Consider the following 24554-nt stretch of genomic DNA (forward strand, 5'->3'; position numbering starts at 1 on the left):
GTGGCCTACGGTTAACGAGGATGTCCTGTGGTCAGCACAACGAACAACCGCCTTTACTTTTCCCCAACTAATGTCAGGTACCCATTAGAGTTGGATGGACTCAGAAGCGCCCAAAGATCCCGAAATTAATCATCCAAATCTTCACCAGGTTTCGAACCTAGGTCCCCAGTAACATCATCTGTCCCATGGATCGCAAGGTCTGAGAGGGGAAACTTTACTTTACTGACACCCTCAAAGCGTCTCTGAAAACCTTCAGCATTGATCCTACAACCTGGAAGACGGAACCAAATGATAGAGCATCATGGCGTCGCGCTGTGAAAACGGGGGCACTATATTTACGACCCTACAGGTTAATGAGGGTACAAGGTGACCAGCACAGTGACCAACCGCCCTTCCTCTCCACAGTTTACGCCAGGTACCCATTAGAGATGTCACTCTGGAGCGTCATCAAAATCTTGGGTTCGAAAACCCACTCTAAATCGTGATTCAAACTCGAGACGCTTCGGTTAGGAAGTTCAGCGCTTTACCGCTCAGCCACCCCATTCCCCACGCCTCTTTGAATAGTTTTTTTTTAATACCTTTTTTTTTTGAGGGGGGGGGGGCGGAAAAAGTGATGTCACTCTGGAGCGTCATCAAAATCTTGGGTTCGAAAACCCACTCTAAATCGTGATTCAAACTCGAGACGCTTCGGTTAGGAAGTTCAGCGCTTTACCGCTCAGCCACCCCATTCCCCACGCCTCTTTGAATAGTTTTTTTTTTAATACCTTTTTTTTTTGAGGGGGGGGGCGGATGAAGTGTTGCTCAAACTACGTCCAGCGTGTCACATCCGGCGCCTCAAGTTCACTTAAGCCGCAGATATTGGTAAGGCGTGTTTCACAAAGTACATGCCCCCCCCCCTCCAAACCTGAAACAGGTTTGACTCCATTGTTATAGCTGAATTGATGTAAAATTTACATTCTAATGAAAACCCAAACACAATAGACATTACAAAAGAGGGGGGGGGGTTGTTGTTTTTTTTTTTTTTGCAATACCGCCCCCCCCCTTCTTAGTCTATTTGCACACTCTCCCTGAGGTTTTCAAGTAATCAACAAGATTGAAATGACACTAAAACAAATAGAATTACAGTTGCCTGCAATCTGAGGCTGTCCGTGTGTCCCAGGCTTGGGATCAGTTTACGTGACGGGCGCTCCAGAAACTAGGTCACAAGATGGACGACTCAGGGAATCTCACAATTTTTTTACATAGTGAATGTTAATTAGACCATTCACCTTTTTTAGTCAAAGTTGTTTTCACATGAATAAGACTTAAGCTCAGTCGGTCAAAAAATACGGTTTACAGACTTCAGTATTTTTTATAAAGCTTATGTCTGTCTGTCTGTCTGTCTGGTACAAATGTTGAGCACCTTATTTCTCCCACTCCCTACTCTCGGATCGTGTCGAAACTTTGCACAAAATACGAATCAATTAAAAAAAAAATTTAACAATAAATTAATCAATTAGTGGTAGATTTGTTTATGAAAAGGGAAATAACTCTTACAGTATTGATACATAAAGATGTAAATGTGCAGTTCTTCCCCTAATATAATTTCCGTTTTGTTTTCCTAAGTATTTTTTTTTGTTTGCTGATTTTAACTTTTGAAATCAAGTATATTAGCTAGCGCTGTTTACTTATAAATCTCTTTTATTCGTTGTTCAACTATAGCCGTTATTAATATTGTTGTAACCCTGCCTTGCACCAGTGCTTGAGGTGCGCACGAGCGCACTGTTGAACGTAAACAGGAAGACATTAGAATGGAGTGCATCAAGGATTGTGAAGAGTCTGAATGTTTGGGAAACTAAGAGGCCAGCTTTTGTGCTGCCTGAAGGTTGTAGTAGGGACCTGGAGCGAAGCGGGGAAGGCTGTCGTTGGTCCACATTCGGGTTAAGTAGCAAAGGACTGGTATACTTAGTAGTAAGACTCTGAGGAAGCTAAAGGATGTTATGTGTTTACCCTAGTGAATAAACACAACTATTTATTTCCTGTTGAAACTGTGTTGAGTTGAATGCCTAACTTAGAGTTACAACAATATGTTTGAATCTATTCAAATAATCTGCCCCAAGAAAGAGTATTGAGGTTTTATCGTAAATGTAAAATTCACTTTCACATTTTTACCCTTATGGGTCAATCACTCTATAACTTAGATACACTCCAGGGGGAAAAAAATCCAGAGCCGTAAGTTATAAATACAAAAACACAAGGTTACAAAGAGAGATCGCCCCCCCCCTCCGAAATGGTCCACCCAGGCAGGTAAAAAGGCAGGTTTCAATATTTTCAGAAAGAACATCAGAATGAAATTCTATCAAAGGCAAATGACCAAGAAAAATGGAGAAAGAAGGTTGACAGATCTTGTGTGGTGCCCCAGCGGTCCAGCAGACCAAGGGATAGGTGAAAGTGAATGTGAAGTTAGATGTGAACCTGGCCTAACGATGTCTTATAATGAATATCTAATTGATCTAATTGTTTTGTAATGGGCCAATCTCTTATTCCTCAAGAAAAAAACATTTCCGTATTTAAAAAAAAACAAAAAACTTTTTTTTTTAAATAGGAAACCTCAGTTTTTTAGCTTTTGACGTTAGTTGTCGAGCTATTTACATCCTAGGAATCCTTGGGCTTTTGCCTCTTTTCTTTGCCTCTTTTTTTGGGCATTGCCTCTTTTTGGGGGGCTATTGGCCTCTCTATTTATTTTTATACTAGACATATGTTACCCGCGACCCGCGGGTCTTTATTTGCGCATTACTGTCGATATAGTCACTGAGAGTGTTTTGTAAACAATTAAACGAAATAATAATGTAATAAGTAAAGCGAATGTGTCAATGTAAAAATAGTGTGAATGAAGCTATCAAATCAAAATAGCTAATAGGCTTGAATCCATTTTTTTTCAAATTAAAACATTTGCTTGTAGGCCTACATATATTTTATTAAAATTTGAGATGAATAGACTAAATTTTGTATGTTCATGTGTATAAAGTAGATCTTGAGGTAGATGTCAGGTGGGTTTTGTCCTCGCGCTCATCTAGGGTATGATGTACTCCGCCGGGCTCCCCACCTGAGCAGTGTTTATTAGCTTTATGCCGGGGTTATAATTTAGCCTTGGCTCGTCTGCCTGGGCACCCCTAACAGTCTAGTAATCAATTTATGCAATAAATATCTAGGAACGAATAAACCAAATATTAACGTATACTAGTGAATAACAATATTGCATATAACAACAAAGGTTTAATGAGTTAATGATATATATGATATTATGAGGCATACATTATGAATAACTATCAATGGCAATTACAGATTACATTCAAAGGGCTATAGCACACCTTAATCTCAGTGCCATAGTCAATCAGGCCTCACAACGCCAACCCAACGCCACGGGCAATAGTCAACTACCAAGCCTACAACTCAGACTTGACTCCAGCAGAGTCCCAAGCCTGCGTCCCTAGATAAGAAAAATACACACTCCTTTGATACCGCCATTCTCACGATTATTAAAGAAACGATTGTAAAGCTAGGACATGTAGAAGATAGTAAAATAAACTAACTTACCCAATACTGGGGAATAACACCACACAGATAACTCAATCTCAAGGCACACCAAGAGAACACAAAGAGACTCATCTCAAGGCACAACAAGAGAACACAAAGAGACTCATCTCAAGGCACAACAAGAGAACAATGACACCAATATAGCGCATCCTTAGAAACAGAACTAATAAGACCTTATGGTGCTCAAACGAAAATACCCTACCAGATGCGCACGACATCCCCCCTCTCCCTCTAACTGGATCTTGCGAAAACAAGTCCAGTCTTCAAAAAAAAATTGAAAACTGAAGTATAGAGACAGCAAAAGAAATTAGGACACATTGCCCAACATTGAAGCCGAAGAATCACAGAATTATTCACAGAGATGATGTCGCAAAGAACAACATCCATCATAAAACATTATAACATTACATTGCATAATAAAACAAGCAATACATATTACATACATATTCATATATATCAATCAATAGCTATAATAAAATAGTCTTTTTGTGCGAATCACACCAGTCTTGAGCACAAGTCTGCAAGTATATTGTCCTCTCCTTTTATGTGACACACGTCGAAATTGTAGTCCTGGAGCATCAGCGCCCACCTCGTAACACGGTGGTTCGTAAAGTTCGTGCTCCGGAGGTAAGCCAAGGCCTTGTGGTCTGTCTGAAGGTGAAACGTCGTTCCCCTAAGGTATCTGTCCAGTTTTCTAATGGCAAATACAATAGCCAAGCCTTCTCTCTCGATGATGGAATACCTCTGCTCCCGAGGCAACAACTTGCGACTCGCATACTTGACGGGATGCAGAACACCTTTCACGCACTGACTCAGTATACCGGAGATTCCTTTGTCCGAAGCATCGGTCTGAAGAAAAAATGGCAATGAAGGATCAGGCAAACGAAGAATGGGGTACCTACACAGATACGCCTGCACCCTGCTCAAAGCCTCCGCGCACTCATGATTCCAGTGCACCTTAACAGACCAACTCCGACATAGTAAATTGGTAAAAGGAAACAACTCCGCGTACCCAGGCGTACCTACTGTACAAACCCGCCAACGCGATTAATAGGTATGATTAATAATTACAGGTATTAATTTTTACAACCCTCCAGACCACTTTAAGCCTTAAACCTTCCTTTAACTTAGATATCTTTAAGAAAAACAGTTGAACAAGATAATGCTACTATTATACCACCCGCGGTACAATTAAGCATGTCATTAATGATCTTCATCCTATACGACAGAAAATGCAACTAGATTCGTAACCCAGATCCAATTGCTAAATTCAAATAGGATAAGATTGTACTTTTACGATGGTATATGCTCTATTACATGAACTTCATCATTTACATTTTACTCTCCTACCAATTACTCAACCAACTAGTAACGCAATACTTTCATGTGTGTGCTAGCCTATCAAACCACGCCCGCAAAATTTACCGATGCGACCAAATTACTAACTTAATCATCACGTCAACCTCTCGAGCTCACGCGATGAGGGACTACCACAATACTTCTACTACCAAATTTCGACCTGTCCAAATATCTAACGGCCTTAGCAACGTCTGCTAAGTTCTTAAACCTTACATGTCCAACACCCATGGACTTCCCGTTTGCCTCTAAAACCTCCACAAACCCAAACAAACCAAACTCCCTAAACCTATCCTTAAGCTTTTGCCAGTTAACATTGAATGGCAAATTCCTAATAGTAACTGTATAACGATCCGGCATTAACTTATACCTACGGCGACCTTCCGAATCGCGACGACCCTCTAGTCATCTATGTCTAGATCGCTGGTCTTGGTCATTGACAATATCATTGGGATCTACATCCTCAACATCTGTCTCATTATTTTGGGCAACAAATTCATTAGGGCACTCAGCTGATTTATGACCTTGCTCACCACACCGAAAACAAACAATTACCTTTCTTTTAACCACTGGACTCTGCTTTATCACAGGCTCACAACATGCTGCTGCCACATACACAGTTTCTTCTTTACTAATTGAAACATTCGAATCAGCCACCTTAAAACCTTCGATTACCTCCAGCATGTTCTCTACCGTACTCTGTTTGTTTAAGACAAGCTGCCTGTACACCTCACTTGATACACTTTCAAGTATCCCGTCTTTAATCAAAAGATCTTTTATCTCATCTACTGTCTTTCCTACCTCGGCCATTTTGCACCAGTTGTCCAGCGCGGTCCTCCGCTCAGTCACATACCCACGGAAGTCATTCTGCCGTGGTTTGACCCGGTGGAACCTTTTGCGGCATGTCTCCGCATTGATGTCTGCGTGGCGGAGAAGTGCCGTTTTGACATCCTCATACTTGTCGTTAAGGAACAGACTGTCCCTCAACATAAAGTTTTTGAGAGGTGTCGTCAGTTTGTAGGATAACAGTAAGGCCCACTCTTTACTCTCAATCTTACACCTTGCTGCCACGGCCTCAAAGTGCGTCAGGTACGCCAGAAGATCGTCCTCTTCCTTCATGCCTTGGAAGTTCTTGTCTAGCCTGTCCAAGACACTCTTTTGTCGCACCTCAACTGCCTGACCTACCACTGCACCTGCCTCTGGCGCCGACTTCTCTTTAAGCCGTGCCAACTCCAGTTCATCTTTTCTCTTGAGCTCCTCTCTAGCATCTCTCTCCTTCCACCTCTCGTGTTCCTCACGCCTGGCCTTCTCCTCCCGTTCATGTCTAGCGACTTCATCCGCCTTCGCCTCTCTTCTCAACCTCTCTTCCTCTGCCTTCGCCTCTTTTCTCAACCTCTCTTCCTCTGCCTTCGCCTCTTTTCTCAACCTCTCTTCCTCAGCCTTCGCCTCTTTCTTCAATCTCTCCTCTCGCTCAAGCCTAGCCGTCTCTCGTTCAAACTCCTCCTTCTTGGCTCTCTCGTAGTCAGCCTTCTGCTCTGTCACATACCTCTCCAACCTCTCACCATCATACCCGAGAGCACGGCCGTCACTGATGAACTGGGCGGTTAGAGTCAACCTCGTCTCCATCACACAGACTATTAAATAATACTTACAGTCTAACTATCGCTAACAAAAACCAAAGTTAGATCATAGAGATAAAAAGGAAAAATATATATATATTATTTCTTAATTACAACGGGCTAACTGAAATCACGGGCGCATCGACAAAAACAGGGCCAAGGACTTATCTGCTCAGTATCCCGCGTCGGAAGAAAATCGCCTCACTCCAGGCTCCGCAGAAGAGAAAAACCACAGACAACCAAAGCCACTGGAGCAGACCAACGGTTCTAACTTCAGGACGGTTCCGGTACACCAGCCAGCAAGACACACAGTTTCAGGTCGATCCCGTCGACAGGCACTCGATCCACTCACACGTTGCGCTCAGAGTCAGAGGATTCAGGCGTTGGTGACAATAAATAAAAGAACAGGTTACAATAGTTTCAAATAGTAAATATACACTCTAAGTTTCTCGATACATATTGTGAACTAATCCCATTAGACAAAATACAAGGGATGCCCGTCTAATCTATTTAGTGCTGCACAACAGCAGACCGCTTTAACATCATAAATGTATTTACTGATCACTTTAAAATATACAAAACATATCCATTATGTATCTGCATTTTATACTGGCCCTAGCGGTCAAATAAAGGACACAGAGGTCACAAATTTGACATTTACATATTGTTTCCCAGAGCCCCCATTTCTGTCAGGTGGGTTTTGTCCTCGCGCTCATCTAGGGTATGATGTACTCCGCCGGGCTCCCCACCTGAGCAGTGTTTATTAGCTTTATGCCGGGGTTATAATTTAGCCTTGGCTCGTCTGCCTGGGCACCCCTAACAGTCTAGTAATCAATTTATGCAATAAATATCTAGGAACGAATAAACCAAATATTAACGTATACTAGTGAATAACAATATTGCATATAACAACAAAGGTTTAATGAGTTAATGATATATATGATATTATGAGGCATACATTATGAATAACTATCAATGGCAATTACAGATTACATTCAAAGGGCTATAGCACACCTTAATCTCAGTGCCATAGTCAATCAGGCCTCACAATGCCAACCCAACGCCACGGGCAATAGTCAACTACCAAGCCTACAACTCAGACTTGACTCCAGCAGAGTCCAAGCCTGCGTCCCTACATAAGAAAAATACACACTCCTTTGATACCGCCATTCTCACGATTATTAAAGAAACGATTGTAAAGCTAGGACATGTAGAAGATAGTAAAATAAACTAACTTACCCAATACTGGGGAATAACACCACACAGATAACTCAATCTCAAGGCACACCAAGAGAACACAAAGAGACTCATCTCAAGGCACAACAAGAGAACACAAAGAGACTCATCTCAAGGCACAACAAGAGAACAATGACACCAATATAGCGCATCCTTAGAAACAGAACTAATAAGACCTTATGGTGCTCAAACGAAAATACCCTACCAGATGCGCACGACATCTAGAGTTAAAAATTGGCTTTTATAGAGTTCATTCTGTGCTCCGCATGCGTGAACTTTTTTTCATGAATGAATATAGGCCTATCTCAACACGGCTACGCAGCTTTAGCGAACAGCTAACGAATGTATTAAAAATGCTTTAGAAAAACAAATTTGAATGTTAATTTGATTAAAATATGAAATGAATGGACAATAATTAGTATGTTTATGTGTTAAAGCATAAAACTATCTTTGCGAAAAGAAGTTTTATCATCTTAGAGTTCAATAAGAGTTTTAGACCTAGGCCTAGGAATAGACTCAGTAGAGATATGTGTTAATGTGTAACCATTTGGTAATGTCTAATGAAAGAATGTTTGCCAGGAAATCTGTAGTCAAACAGATATCAGGAACTAATTTATGTAAAAAATGCTGTTGAATAATCTAGTGGATTGGATTTAGATGTATGTTAAACGTAGCTAATGATACTTTCACGCTATTTCTCTTTCGCTACGACAATAAAATTAGTTTTGCGAAAATCGGTTACCCGAAGTCGATACATTCTTATCTATTAAAAACGAAAAGAGCGATAGCTTTGTTAAATGAATGGGAATACAAAGTGAACAATTAAACGAAATAATATTTAGTACGCGATTCATGAATGAATATAGATCTAGGCCTATATCAACTCGGGTTCGCAGCTTTCGTAATCAAATGTAGCTTTAGAAAACCAAATTCAATGTTTATTTGATCAAAATATGAAATGAATGGACTTTAATAATATGTTTATGTGTCAAAGTATAAAACTATCTGTGCGAAGAGAAGTTTTATCATCTTAGTGTTGAATTAGAGTTTTAGATCTAGGGATGGGATTATAAAGTAACAATTAAACGAAATAATTTTTAGTACGCGATTCATGAATGAATATAGATCTAGGCCTTTAACTCGGCTTCGCAGCTTTCGTAAACGAATGTAGCTTTAGAAAACCAAATTTGAATGTTTATTTGATCAAAATATGAAATGAATGGACTTTAATTAATATGTTTATGTGTTAAAGTATAAAACTATCTGTGCGAAGAGAAGTTTTATCATCTTAGAGTTGAATTAGAGTTTTATATCTAGGGATGGGATTATAAAGTAAACAATTAAACGAATTAATATTTAGTACGCGATTCATTACGGTATTGTCTAATGAAAGAATGTTCGTCAGGAAATCTGTAGTCACAGATATCAGGAACTAATTTATGTAAAAAATGCTTTTGAAACACAAAATTGAAGGTTAATTTTATTACATAATGAAATCAATGAATCTTCTTTTGTATTTTCACGTGTCAAAGTAAAAAACTATATGCGCAAAGTGTATTTCTTAAAATTAGATCTAGGTCTAAATCCTTTCTATCTTTTCTTATGTCAACATTGTAGACATGGCCTAGATCCATAAAATACTATAACTGTAATAGAGTCGGACAACTTTATTTTTTTTGAGGGTCTTACATTTGTTTTAGGGCTACAATACATACACTACGGTCTAAGTTGGTACCCAAGGAACATTCCTGCCTAGTTTTATCAAGATTGGTCAAGCGGTTTTGATGTCTATAAGTAACATACATACATACCCCTCACATTCTACTTTATAATATAGATTTATTTTTTTTTTACATTTTTAGATGCTTTTTTTTTAAATTAGTAACAAAGTACAAATTAAACAGTTACAACTTGAAATAAAATAAATTACAGTGTGATCAAACACGGACATGGATCTAATTACATTAAGGTCGTCATAGCTGTTTATGGGGTTTATGGTTCTTTGCACTAATTGAATTTTTGTTTAAAATATAAAGTACTTAGAATATATATACTAGTGAAAATGTTAAAAATAGATAATTGAATAGTAAACAATCCAAAAGTGAAAGTAGTACATTAAATATTTAAACTTTTTAACTCTTTCTCTCCTAGCTGACGATACCAACGTTGATTCCACTAGAATGTGGTAAATAATTACGGAGAGAAAGAGTTAAAACACTTAGTCTATTTTTTTTTTCACTTTGTCTCCATTGCTTAGGGTTTTTACCCTTGTACATTTTACTCCGTTACACCAGTTCCTTCTATTGTCTATTTAGTATCCGTATAAGTTGAACATAATTTAAAATAACAATTAATAAGTAGTTTATCATACGCAAACAGCAATACACACCCTCGACAATACCATACTTGTATATTTTTTTCTTTTTACGGAAATGTTTTTTTTTCTTGAGGAATAAGAGATTGACCCTTTACAAAACAATTAGATCAATTAGTTACTCATTATAAGACATCAGTTAGGTCAGGTTTACATCTACCTTCATATTTACTTTCACCTATCCCTTGGTCTGCTGGACCGCTGGGGCACCACACATGATCTGTCAACCTTCTTTCTCCATTCCTCTCTGTGATTTGTCTTTGAATTTCATTCTGATGTTCTTTCTGAAAATATTGAAACCTGCCTTTTTGCCTGCCTGGTTGGGCCACTTCGGGGGCCTATTTTGAGTTTGTGATTCCACACAAACTGTTTTAGTGACCTTGCTTTTAATAAATTGGGTAATTTTACTTTTTAGTTGTTTCTTTGTATTTATTTTTTCCTTAATTTCATTTGGGGCCATCCAACAATTCACTCCTCCTAGAGCAGGATTTCTCAACCTGTGGGTCGCGACCCCCTTGGGGGTCGTTTGACGATTTACCAGGGGTCGCCTAAGACCATCGAAAATATGGATTGTTATTGTCTATTCTTCTATTGTTGTGTGTGTGTGGGGGGGGGGGGTAGCGGCAGAATGGGGATTGTAAAAAGGGGTCGCCGAGATTAAAAGGTTAAGAACCGCTGGCCTAGAGCCTCCAACCATTTAAGACCGGCCCTGTATGAATAACGACTATAAACCATTAGGTTCTATGATTTTAAAAAAATAAATAAATAAAGTAGTTAGCGAAAGAGCCTGCATGAACGTGGTGTGATTTACTGGTTGTCATTATAAGATTAAAACGTGACTACCAAGATAGAAAATTACTATTCTCTAATTTCAGATACTAGATGTGTGTATTCTTGTCAGATGTAATTTTTGTTGGGTATGAGGTCAACTGTATACATAGCACGAAAGTACTCCCAGAAATTTTTATGTTTACTCTTTCATAATGTGATTATAAACCGTCCCATTCGGGAGAGAGAATAATTGTTAGACGACCTTTGACCTTTGGTGTATTCCTGTTCACGTCTGCGACAATAGTCCTCTTTTTTTAGGTGAAAGTAGCAAAAGTTGTGGTGATCAAATTATTTCTTTGTATAACGTCTAGATTCTAGAACCTTTTTGTCGGGAAGGCATCAATAACAGGAAATCACATTTCTATTCTATGGATTCTGGGAAATCGCCCTTGATTTGAGGGGGGGGGGGTGAAACGAAGGTTTACAGTGTGAGGTTTTTAAGTGAATAGCGGAAGGGGGAGAGAGAAGGGAGAGAGAGAGGGGAGAGAGAGAGAGAGCATCGATTAAATAAAGAGATGTGTCAAACAGCAATGGCTGCTTAATACACGTGTCAGTTTAAAAAGCTTGCACTAGGCTTAACCTTATCTGTAAATAAAATATGGCCCCTTCTGTCTCAAAAGACAATGGATGCGTCCAGATGAGTCACTGGTTTTGGCTTCGCCATGAATGGTCCCCCAGGAATTTGAAAGATTCAAACACAGTAAAAATTTTACAAAAATAAAGGCGACCGCTCCGATTGTAACAGTTATAGAGGCATTTCACTTCGTAACATAGTTGGGAAGGCTTATGCCAGAGTAATACTGAAGCGGCTGCAGATCTTGGCAGAACGACTTTACCCAGAATCACAGTATGGCTTTAGGGCCGGTAGATCCACAACAGATATGATTTTCTCTCTCTGCGGCAGCTACATGAGTAAAGCAGAGAACAAAAGCAGTGTTCCTCCTTATATCTTTTATTGACTTGACCAAGGCGTTTCACCTTGTCAGCAGAACCGGCTTGTTTGCCGTATTAGAGAGAATCGGCTGTTCAAACAAGCTACGGAAACTAGTGTCAGCTACTCATGAAGATATGCAGGGCACTGCACATTTTGACAGTTCTGCCTCTAGGCCATTCTCCATCAAGAGCGGAGTAAAACTAGGATGTGTTCTGGCTCACCAGCGCTTTTGAATCCCTGGAAGATGGAGTATATATATCCAAAGTAAATCCGATGGAAGGCTTTTTAACCTGACACGTCTTAAAGCCAAAACGAAGAGAGGACGAATCTTGATTAGAGAACTGCTGTTCGCCGACGATGCTGCACTCATATCTCATTCGCAGCCGCTTGTCAAGAGTTTGGCCTTACAATAAGCCTCTCCAAGACCAAAATCCTGGCACAAGACGTCGAAGAAATACCCGCTTTACATATTGGAAATCACATCCTTTTAGTGGTTCAGGAACACATCTATTCGGGATCAACTATCGCCAGCAACCTGGACTTAGACACTGATCTGATAAAAGGAATAGAAAAAGCTTCTGAAATACAGCTTCTAGCACCCATGAAACTCCTGCCGAAGTTCTGACTGGAACTTCTCTTTCATGCCTGAATGAGTTAACTGCCATCACTAATTAGCATCACTCTATAAATCATTGATATTTTGTGCAACTTTGTGCTAACTTTCTTGTTTAGAGTTTATGGTTGGGATATTCCTAAAATAACAAACAAACAAACAAACTGTTTATCTCAGTCAAAGATCGAGCTCCATCAGTTGTTACACTTGCCATTTTCTTCCTAGCATACCCAACACTCAACACAGTTCTTCAAAGCTTTGAATAAATACTGGCCTGAGATTATGTCGTTGACTGAATATATTTAAGTTTAGCATTATCTTCTATTACTTGAATTTTTTTTATAACGAGACAGTTTCAATAATTTTTAAAGGTATTATTTTAATATATTTACATTTTTATATGTATACACTGTGGGCAAACCGGATTTCTGTAGGTGTCCGCGGGCCGCACAAAACACTCCGGCGGGCCGCATGTGGCCCGCGTGCCGTAATTTGCCCACCCCTGCGTTAGACAAATGTGAAAGAAGATTTACTAATATCTATATCTATATAACCATTGACAGTCAGGGGCAGACCCGACGACGAGGCAGCCACCACCCCAGACACAGTTCGCAAACAACAACCAAAGTTTTAGAATAAGTAACTTCAAAAACTACAACAACAAAATACCTGTTATTTCTTGAAGTATTGTATCTCAAAAGGGAACGTATACTGAAAAACTACTTCAATTATTATCTAAGTAGATTCGGCTCTTCACGTCTCATCAAAATGTCTCTGATTAAAGTCTCTTCAATGTGTTTTTACAATGGCTTTTGGCCCCAAACAAACCTCTTTGTGGATAAAGCAACAAAAACCAAAATAAGGTGATGATGAAGCCGAGTGGTAGGTGTTTGGCTTCTGAAACAAAGGATCAGATGGTGACGGCAATGATTTCGAGTCATTAGGACTTTTCTGAGTCCACCCAACTCTAATGTGTCCCTGACATTGGTTGGGGAAAGTAAAGGTGGTTGGTCGTTGTAATAGCTACATGATACTTTCGTCTTACTGACGAACGTTAATTTTGGTTCTGAAGTCACATTTTAATTTGTTTCATGACTTTAAAGTTCGATCTATTTAAAAGTACGAAGACTTATTGTGGAGAAGCGGAAGACTTCCTTTTAAATAAAGTTTTGTTTTGTTGTTTTTTGTCCTGACGGATGTTTTTTCATATAACCCATCAGATAATCATTGTTGATTTCGGCCACCCAGAATTTAAATAATAATAAAAACTTGAATCGGAGGTCGCTCGCGCAGTTTTAGCAACGAATCAATAAATGCTTGTCATTTTACTGTCATCTTTAAATGTATTGCCTTGCTTTATTTATTTTCAGCGTCATTATGTTGTCTAATTTCTTCATCCGACTGGAATGACATGTGAAGATTTTTTTCAAGAATAAAGAATTTCAAAACCAATTTGTATCAGTGTTTATTAAAGGCAGGGCCGGACTATGCCACTGCAAGTTATGCGGCCGTAGTGGGCCCTGCACTGTCAAAGGCCCCGCGCTAATTGTAAGTGCAAATTGTTAAATTAAACAATTATACCTTATAACAGGGTTCTCGCGATTTTCCAGGAGCTCCTGGAAATATCCTGACATTGCAAAATATACGAAAAGCCCTGTAAATTTACTGAAAAATATACAAATTGTCACTTTGGGGTTTCATTCAAAATGGAAAACGCCAATACTACTCGATAATAAAAAAGGCATTGTCAACTTTCATTTAATAAAAGTGTAATGCAAAGACAAATTGTCTAATAAAAAATTTTTACTTATTATCCTTATCCCTGGCCAGACTAGGCCCCGCGCAATCCGTTTCGCATAGGGCCCCGCAATAGTAAGGGTCGGCCTTGACTAAAGGGCATTATAGCTAGCATCAGTGTTTATTTTTTAGAAGGTTAACAGTTCAGCTAGTATCTGTGTTTATTTAGAGGGTTAACAGTACAGCTAGTATCAGTATTTATTTATAGGGTGAACAGTACAGCTAGTATCAGTGTTTACCTAGAGAATTAACACTACAGCTAGTATCAGTGTTTATTTAGAGGATTAACAGTACAGATAGCATCAGTGTTTATTTATGGGATTAACAGTACAGCTAGTATCAGTGTTTATTTATGGGATTAACAGTACAGCTAGTATCAGTGTTTATTTATGGGATTAACAGTACAGCTAGTATCAGTGTTTATTTATGGGATTAACAGTACAGCTAGTATCAGTGTTTATTTATGGGATTAACAGTACAGCTAGTATCAGTGTTTATTTATGGGATTAACAGTACAGCTAGTATCAGTGTTTATTTATGGGATTAACATACAGCTAGTATCAGTGTTTATTTATGGGATTAACAGTACAGCTAGTATCAGTGTTTATTTATGGGATTAACAGTACAGCTAGTATCAGTGTTTATTTATGGGATTAACAGTATAGCTAGTATCAGTGTTTATTTAGAGGATTAACACTACAGCTAAGGAAAATGTCTAGATCTAGATTCTTCGAAAAAAAATGCTAAAATAAAGGTAGTAATAATAAGTTAGCAGTAAGGGCGTGTGTCTTAGTGGCGTAAACCGCGGGTTCAAGTCCAAATGTAGACTGGGGAGGTTTGATTGAATTTGCCTGACGTGTGTTTACTGGGCGCCTAAAGGCAACATATATACCTTTTCCCCAGATATTACCTCCTCCAGAAAGAGATCGAACCAGAAAGGTCCTGGTGTGATATCTGTTTTTCTTTAGTGCCAATATTTTGTTGATGGTGATTTTATATTTATGATTGTGCTTCGATAGATTGCTTATCTTTCCTGTCATTTATCTAGGCACAAACTGAATCTCTTGCCGGGGAAATATAAAACAACTGAACTGAAGAAACTTTTACACTTTTTTTCTCTCTCTCTTTTAATGAGCTTCTAAACATTGATTCAGTAATTCACATTATTAATAATAATAATAATAAGGCTTGTCTTTGAGTGCGAAGATTAATCAGGAATGCAGTATTCCCCGTGGTTTCGCGGTCCCAGCTGTGACCTACATATTTTGCCACATCCAGGGCAAGCATAACCATTGTCCGCCGGTGGTCGATTAAGATTTATTTTTCGCCGTCTGCGTTTGTCCTCGGCAGCGGATTTTCTTTTGCTCTCAAATTGGTATCCCGCGGCCTTCGTGAGTGACCTCCAGCTATCTCGTTCTGAAGCCGCATGCATCCAGGTGCTCTCTTCTATGTCGGCTAAGGCAAGCTGGTCTTTAAAGCGTTTCCGTGGGGCACCTCTGTTACGTCGACAACCTGTATTCACAATACAGCTTTACATTAAATATATTGTATTTCTTTTTTTCCTTAGTGTCAATATTTGTTGATTATGATTTTATATTTATTAGTGTTTCTGTAGCCTTACATTGATATTACAAAAGATTTAAATCGTTAATGGATCTATAATTCTATATAGTATGTGTGTGTATTTGGCTGTCCTACTGAACATAATAAGAGTAAATAGGACACCGGTATTTTATAAATATTTAATTGTGAGGTCTGTTCAGCATACAAGTGAATATTATAATTGTTGACTTATGATGGCATTATGTGTAACAAACTTAAGCTTTGGATTATAACCTTTAAATATTGTTGTAACTCTAATGGCGGACTGAAAGGGTTAATGTGTGTGCGGCCTACTGATACACACGACTCAGGCCAATCACACAGGTCAACGGGTCAATGGCTGTCGATAGACAAGGGACAGTACTGCTAGTTCACGCAAGTATGACCTGTGTTGTGGTCATGTGATCAAGAGCCTTCACGGTCGAGAGACAGTGTGTTTAAAAAGGACAGTTGAGTCCAGGACAGCAAGGCAGTAAGGACTTGTGGTACCTTGTGAGTCCTCGAAAATGTAGCTGTACGAGCTAGAGAGACTTGTAAAGTAAAGTAAGGCAGTTCTGTTAAGTTCAAGAAAGCATTTGAATTGATGTAGCCAATTGTGTTGAATTGGCTGTCGATGTATTATTAAATTAAATCGCCACTTTGTTACTTAAAGTTCTTGTGTTAGATGTGCTGTGTTTTGTATTTTAGTAATGTTTGCAGAAGGCCTGATTGAGAAGATCGTAACAATATGTTCACTGTAACTCCATCTTGGTTAAAAATTCGGTTAAGACAAGGGACATTACTCAAATAAACACAAGAGCTTAACTGTACATTCTTAAAATAAATATGTCTACAATGCTGATATGTAAATTTGATGTTATCTGAATTAAGTCAAGGCCCACCGGGGGCCATCTGAAGTGGTATAAAATGTGACTCAACCTGAATTTTAAGATTCTAACGAGGGGCTACATTCATTTTTGGTACTGACGTATTCGATTATCTGTTAACTTTGACACAAATGCCGGTCACGTCTGCTTGAAACAGGACGCACCGGAAGTTGTCGAGTTAGTCCTAGTGCTGTGTTGAAGTTAATAATGGTAATTTTATGAAAAAATTTATAGAAACAGGTCTGAGTCTTTATTTCCCTTTGAATATGCGTCCTCCGTTTGGGACCCATAAACTTAAAAAAACATCAAGAAACTAGAACAGACGCAAAATAGAGCCGTGAGATTCATAACAGACGAATAATCACATTTGATTAGCGTAACGCCATTAGTAAAATCACTAAATCTTCAGAACGCTTCAGAACAGAAAAATAAAAAGTAAAGTAAAAAAAATACATAAAATAGTTAACCATAATTTACAAATACAAACAAAACAACAATAAAATACTCATAAAGACACCAAAATAAAGTCACATTTCTATTCCATTCTCTAGGACAAATACATACAAGTACTCCTTCTTCTCTAGTGCCATTAGTACATGGAATAGGTTGTCTGAAACAGCCAGGAAAACCAACGACCGATTTTAAGTCACCGATTAGCACGCATGACTAGATTGACGCTATTCAAGAACTTATTGCAAAAAAAATTGTGCAGTCCACACCGGGAGACACCGACCCTATTGACACAATTGTTTTTTAGTCTATTGGTAGTTTAAATTTTGTTTAGCAAACGTCCTCATATTCTAGACAAGGCTTATCTCCTTAGCTTATTACCTTCTCTCTATAAAACAATTTATGTATTAGTTACGGCTAATTAATTTGATTATTTGTTAATCCTTTATCGAATTATACCGTTTTATAAGTTTTAAAAATACCAAAATATTTTAGCTTTTGGTTGTTTGTTTACTGACACATTTTTTTTAGAGCCAGCCTTAGGCATAGGCAAACTAGGCAGCCGCCTAGGGCCTCTGTTCGTCTAAGGCCGGCCCTGCACTAACTATAAAGTAATACTTGAAGGCTAAGCATTTACAGGCCATTCACAGCCACTACACCTACAGACTACATACATGCATACACACACACGCACATAAATGTTTAAATAACAATATCAGGACCGGAAGTCACAGGGCAGACTTTTTACGGAGAAAAAGAGTTAAGCTTCAATAAAAATCCACTTACAAAAAATTATCAATAAACATACTGATGTATCTCATAGCAAGCCATATTTTAGAAGGAAAAAAAACAGAGTAAATTGCATCTAATTTTTACTACTTTAAAAAAAAGTTACAAATATTTTATATAAAATTTTTGTACATAAAAAAAAAGTATATTTTGTACGTTTTTGGGGTTTGCGTAGAGTAAGACCATGAGTGACTTTTACCATCTCTTTTGTGAAGGCTCATTTTTTGTGTGGGTGTAGCCCCGTCTGCATAGCCTTACATCCGGCCCTGAACAAAAATTCATACTACACAGTGTTCATTTAAAGTTTTTCTAAATAGAATTGAGTCGTTATAGTTTAAAGAGCAAGATATCTAGCTCGTCCATCGTGGTCCGATTATGACCAGTTTTGTCTTCCAGGGGGCTGACACTAAAGTAAAGACAGACACTAAAGTAAAGACAGACACTTAATTACAGACAGGCACTTTGTAATGAAACAACAAATACTAGTATACCAATAACATGGCTTTATTCGACAAAATTAGACTACAATGAACAGTGAATGAAACCAGCACGTCTGGCATAACACTGATGCAGTCTATACACACACACACACACACTGGACATGACCTTCTGACACGCTGGACGCACGCAGAAAATCAACTCAGCTACACTACACACTTAATTAAAGATAGACACTTATTAAAAGAAAAACAGAGCGACACACAACAACAGACACATAACAACAGACACATAACAACAGACACATAACAACAGACACACAACAACAGACACATAACAACAGACACACAACAACAGACACACAACAGACACATAACACGAACACTAAGGTAGAAGACAGACTGGCACATAAACTACAAACACACACACACAGACACACTAAATTTAAAGGCAAAGAGACAGACACAAAGCCCTACAAACAAACACACGCTTGCTCAATAGACTTACACAAAGCCCTACAAACAAACATTCGCTTGCTCAATAAACAGACGCAAAGCCCTACAAACAAACACACGCTTGCTCAATAGACAGACACAAAGCCCTACAAACAAACACACGCTTGCTCAATAGACAGACACAAAGCCCTACAAACAAACACACGCTTGCTCAATAGACAGACACATAAACTACAAACAAACACACGCTTGCTCAATAGACTTACACAAAGCCCTACAAACAAACACACGCTTGCTCAATAGACAGACGCAAAGCCCTACAAACAAACACACGCTTGCTCAATAGACAGACACAAAGCCCTACAAACAAAAACACGCTTGCTCAATAGACAGACACAAAGCCCTACAAACAAACACACGCTTGCTCAATAGACTTACACAAAGCCCTACAAACAAACACACGCTTGCTCAATAGACAGACACATAAACTACAAATACACACACACACACACACACTAAATTTAAAGGCAAATAGACAGACACAAATCCCTACAAACAAACACACGCTTGCTCAATAGACAGACACAAAGCCCTACAAACAAACACACGCTTGCTCAATAGACAGACACAAAGCCTACAAACAAACACACGCTTGCTCAATAGACAGACACAAAACCCTACAAACAACCACACGCTTGCTCAATAGACAGACACATAAACTACAAATATACACAAACACACACTAAATTTAAAGGCAAAGAGACAGACACAAAGCCCTAAAAATAAACACACGCTTGCTCAATAGACAGACACAAATCCCTACAAACAAACACACGCTTGCTCAATAGACAGACACAAAGCCCTAAAAACAAACACACGCTTGCTCAAAAGACAGACACATAAACTACAAACACACCCACACTGACAAACAGAACGATAGACAAATTACAAAGACACACGAAATTAAAAGGACAAACAGGCCGACACACAAACTACAAACATACTCACACATTAAATTAAGAGACAAACAGACTGACATACAAACCAAACACACACACACACACACACACACACACACATTAGATTTAAAGACAAAGAGACCGATAAGCCTATACAAACTACAAACACTCACACATTAAATTAATAGACAGATCAACACACAAATTACAAACACACACATACATTCGGTTTAAAGACAAAGAGATCTATACAAACTACAAACACTCACACATTAAATTAAAAGACAGATCAACACACACACATTACAAACACACACATACATTAAATGAAAAGTCAGACAGAGAAATACAAAAAGCACACACGTCACAAACGAAACAAAAGATTGATATTCTCTAGAAAATAGATCAATTTTAAAAAGTCCAGTTAATTCACAGTTAATTCTTCTTCAGAGCTCGCTCTAGTTCTCTGTTTACTGTGAGTGTAATGTACTAGACACTCCTGTCATGCGCAGAAAGAAGGACTAGTCCAAACGGAATATCCGCTTGGGAGCCGCCATGTTTGAGAATGTAGGTCGATATTCAAGAGACAGGGAAACATAAGTAAAAGTATATAACACGAGAGTGAAGACTAGGAAGCATCTATTTATGGAGTCAGCAAGAAATGGTCGAGGCTTGGACACTAGAGAACAAAATATTTGGTTCTTCTTCTTCTTACACTGTCAAAGTTGAGCCTTGGCCTCTTGGAACTCTAGGCCAGCAAAAGTGAACAAGAGCTGCCTCTCACCGGCCTGAATGAGAACATTGTACACTGTTTTGTCTGGCGGGTGGGTCAGACTCGCGGCAGGAGGCCGCGTATAGATATACTAAGACCCCCGCCATTTTTATTTTCTATACCAGGCTAACTGTGCGGGACACGCCATTATTATTGAGGAACAGCGCCTGGATTGTGACAAGATTGTGGGAGCTTTTTTACAACTCCGCGCAGTGCAATGAGGATACTTTTGCACCCCCTTAGGCACCCCTACGGGAGTCTTGTTTTCCTACCCTTTAGCTTAATCGTTTCCTCCTACGATCGTTTCCACCTGGGCGCCACTATGAGGCAGATTAGCATGCCCGGGATATTCAAGAGACAGAGAAACATAAGTATAAACACGAAAGAAGACTAGGAAGCATCCATTTATGGAGTCAGCGAGAAATGGTCGAGGCTTGGACACTAGATAACAAAATATTTGGTTATAAGAGAAGAAAGTCAACTGAATCTAATTATTCTTATCTTCTTATCTTATAAATTACAGAAGTAACTTCAAAAAAGAAGATAATTACTTCATATGCAATTTAATGTGGTCATGCATATTGATCAGTGAAGTAAACTCTGTTACGTCATTGGTTTTCCTGGCTGATTCAGGCTACCCATTCCATTCTTTGGTGGCACAATTGAATGAAAACATGGTTGGTTGCGTTGTAGCATAATACCTTTTATTCATCCATCCGTTTATCCAGAAACCCATCCACCCATCCACTCACCCATCCACTCACCCACCCATCCATTAATCCATCCACCCATCTATCCATCCATTAATCCATCCACCCATCCATCCATCCACCCACCCACCCATCCATCCACCCACCCATCCATCCATTAATCCATACATCCACTAATCAATCCATCTATTAATCCATCCATCCATCCCATTAATCCATCCATCCATCCACCCATCCATGCATCCATCCATAGCTCTTTTCTAGATATACTGACACTACGATTAGAAAGTGATTTATCAGTCTATTCATTCCTTGATCTTTCAACCCACTTACGCTTTCAATCCATCCAGACATCCATGCATTCTTCGATTTTTCTCTCTTTATGGTTCCTTCTATCAGGGCCGGCCTTAGATAATTGGAGGCCCTCTCCTAGAAGAATTGCTTTACTGTGTTGACGAGTTTCATCTGCCTGAAGCTTCCGGTTTTGTGGCGCCAGGTGTAGTTTGAATTCAAATCCCCGATGCCTTGCGGCACTACTAAGACCACCTCGAGGAATACTCAGGAGCGAAGCCCCTTAAGCGTTGGGGGTATCCACTATGACATTCCCTCCGGCAACTTCTGCAAATGAGCTGGTGCTAAATTTAATGCGAAGCGTTCCTTTGGATTACATCATCTAGGTTGAGAGAGGGACAATGTCGCATGGGCCACCCATGACCCCTTTATCTAGGCCCGGGAATGCGCACCGGAGAGGAAACTCTGGGGCTGCTGCAAAGCGGCTAAAAAAACACAGAAAGCAACAGTTACCACATACACAAACTTTGCCGCTCCAGAATTGGCTTGATTAGCCACACCAGATTCTGTCCATCTCAAGAGGAAACTAAAACCAGTGACTTATCTGGGCACAACCACTGTCTTCCGACACAGAAGGAGCCAGCCATATCTAGGTATAATATATCTCAAAAGGAAACTAAAACCAGTGACTTATCTGGGCACACCCACTGTCTTCCGACACAGAAGGAGCCAGCCATATCTATTTATAATATATCTCAAGAGGAAACTAAAACCAGTGACTTATCTGGGCACACCCACTGTCTTCCGACACAGAAGAGCCAGCCATATCTAGTTATAATATATCTCAAGAGGAAACTAAAACCAGTGACTTATCTGGGCACACCCACTGTCTTCCGACACAGAAGAGCCAGCCATATCTAGTTATAATATATCTCAAGAGGAAACTAAAACCAGTGACTTATCTGGGCACACCCACTGTCTTCCGACACAGAAGGAGCCAGCCATGTCTAGTTATAATATATCTCAAGAGGAAACTAAAACCAGTGACTTATCTGGGCACACCCACTGTCTTCCGACACAGAAGGAGCCAGCCATATCTAGTTATAATATATCTCAAGAGGAAACTAAAACCAGTGACTTATCTGGGCATACCCACTGTCTTCCGACACAGAAGGAGCCAGCCATATCTAGTTATAATATATCTCAAGAGGAAACTAAAACCAGTGACTTATCTGGGCACACCCACTGTCTTCCGACACAGAAGAGCCAGCCATATCTAGTTATAATATATCTCAAGAGGAAACTAAAACCAGTGACTTATCTGGGCACACCCACTGTCTTCCGACACAGAAGGAGCCAGCCATGTCTAGTTATAATATATCTCAAGAGGAAACTAAAACCAGTGACATATCTGGGCACACCCACTGTCTTCCGACACAGAAGGAGCCAGCCATATCTAGTTATAATATATCTCAAGAGGAAACTAAAACCAGTGACTTATCTGGGCACACCCACTGTCTTCCGACACAGAAGGAGCCAGCCATGTCTAGTTATAATATATCTCAAGAGGAAACTAAAACCAGTGACTTATCCGGTCACATCCATTGTCTTCCGACACAGGAGCCATATCTAGTTAAAATCTATTATAATCTACATATATATAATTCACTTCTTCGCTCAACAGTTTGGACGAGCAAGAAGTAAAGGAAAGATCACTCTCTTATTTCTGCGGATAGTAACCCCACGAAAAAAACAAGAAAAGGGGGGGGAGAACAAGTGGGTGAATATACATGGTTAAGCCCGGCGCTGCTATTTAGTGTTTGTAAAAATGTTTGTTTGTAAAATGTTTCGGATGTTCCTTCAGAGTTAAAGATAGTTTACTTTCTTAGTCCAAACCTCCCGCAGGACGAAGGGGGATGGGAGCGGGCAGGGTTTGACATGAATTATATTGGGCTTGTATGAAATAATTTTCTTGGTTTGTTGGATGGCTTCTTTTTTTTTTTTTAAATCTGCTAAGGTTCCTTGCACCTGTTCATGATTGACGCTGCGGCGGCTGACCTGTCTTCTGAGCTCCTTCCGTTATTTCCCAACCTGTCGCTGTCCACCCATAAAGATTATAGATTTTGTTATTAGTGTAAACTAGGGAGTCAGAAAACGGATGAGCAGCCACACAGGGGAACATATTTAAATAGTGGCGTTAAATCATGATTAGGTCGTAGAAAATTAACTATACAGATTTATATTTTTTTTTTAAATATATCTAATGTTATTTTAGATGAGGGGGGGTGGGGGATTTTCCTCGAGATTGAAAAAAAAAAAAGGGTTTCAGGGGCAATAACTCGAGCGACAAGTTAATAATGTCAACAAAAATAGTATCAGAGCTTTCGATTTTAATCTCATTTGATGTATGCTCAATTTCACGGTCGTGGTTAGTAATGAAAGAAACGATAACTACGTAATTTGTCAAAAGTAGTAACCACGAATTGTTGTTTTGGCCTTTTAGTTTATTTATGTTGTTTTTTTTTGTTTTTAAAAAGGTGTGCATAACAACGCACAAGAACTAACATGTTATGTTACTGCTTCAACTAATCACTTTGTGACATTGCCTGGGGCACCAGACACGATCTGTCGACATTTTTTCTCCATTCCACTTTCCTGGACTAGAAGCTCTTTCATTGACAAGCCCGTCCATTCTTTATTGTTGTCTTCCCATCGTTTTTTTTTCTGGTACTGTTCCCTGCAGGATGGTCTTAGCCTCTTTGCCAGTTAAAACACGGTCGACGTATTATTATTATATAAGTGGGTTTTTTCCTGGTACTGTTCCCTGCAGGATGGTGATAGCTTCTTTGTCAGCTAAAAGACTGTCGATGTATTATTATTATATAA

At 39.2% G+C, this 24554-nt stretch overlaps 2 protein-coding genes across 5 annotated transcripts in view; one reads left to right on the top strand and one right to left on the bottom strand.

Annotated features, from left to right (window-relative positions):
• The window catches only part of LOC106058914 (uncharacterized), a 99131-nt gene that overhangs the window by 65496 nt on the left and 9081 nt on the right, over positions 1 to 24554 (top strand). Inside the window, exon 1 of one of the 4 annotated variants that reach the window (XM_056030265.1) lies at positions 13984 to 14087. The exons of the other annotated variants lie outside the window; for them this stretch is intronic. The gene's annotated coding sequence lies outside the window, so the exon portion shown is untranslated. Of the gene's footprint in view, positions 1 to 13983; positions 14088 to 24554 lie in introns of those variants that run through there. 4 annotated transcript variants of the gene reach the window in all.
• On the bottom strand, positions 3241 to 8006 carry LOC106055844 (trichohyalin-like). Its single transcript, XM_056030266.1, has 2 exons — positions 3577 to 8006; positions 3241 to 3469 (listed from the first exon to the last, which is right to left on the bottom strand). Exon 1 carries the CDS (start codon positions 6556 to 6558, stop codon positions 5338 to 5340), a length of 1221 nt encoding a protein of 406 aa, XP_055886241.1. The 5' UTR covers positions 6559 to 8006; the 3' UTR covers positions 3241 to 3469; positions 3577 to 5337.

This window comes from Biomphalaria glabrata, chromosome 5 (genome assembly GCF_947242115.1).
Source record: "Biomphalaria glabrata chromosome 5, xgBioGlab47.1, whole genome shotgun sequence".
In the NCBI taxonomy this organism is placed as follows: Eukaryota; Metazoa; Mollusca; class Gastropoda; family Planorbidae; genus Biomphalaria; species Biomphalaria glabrata.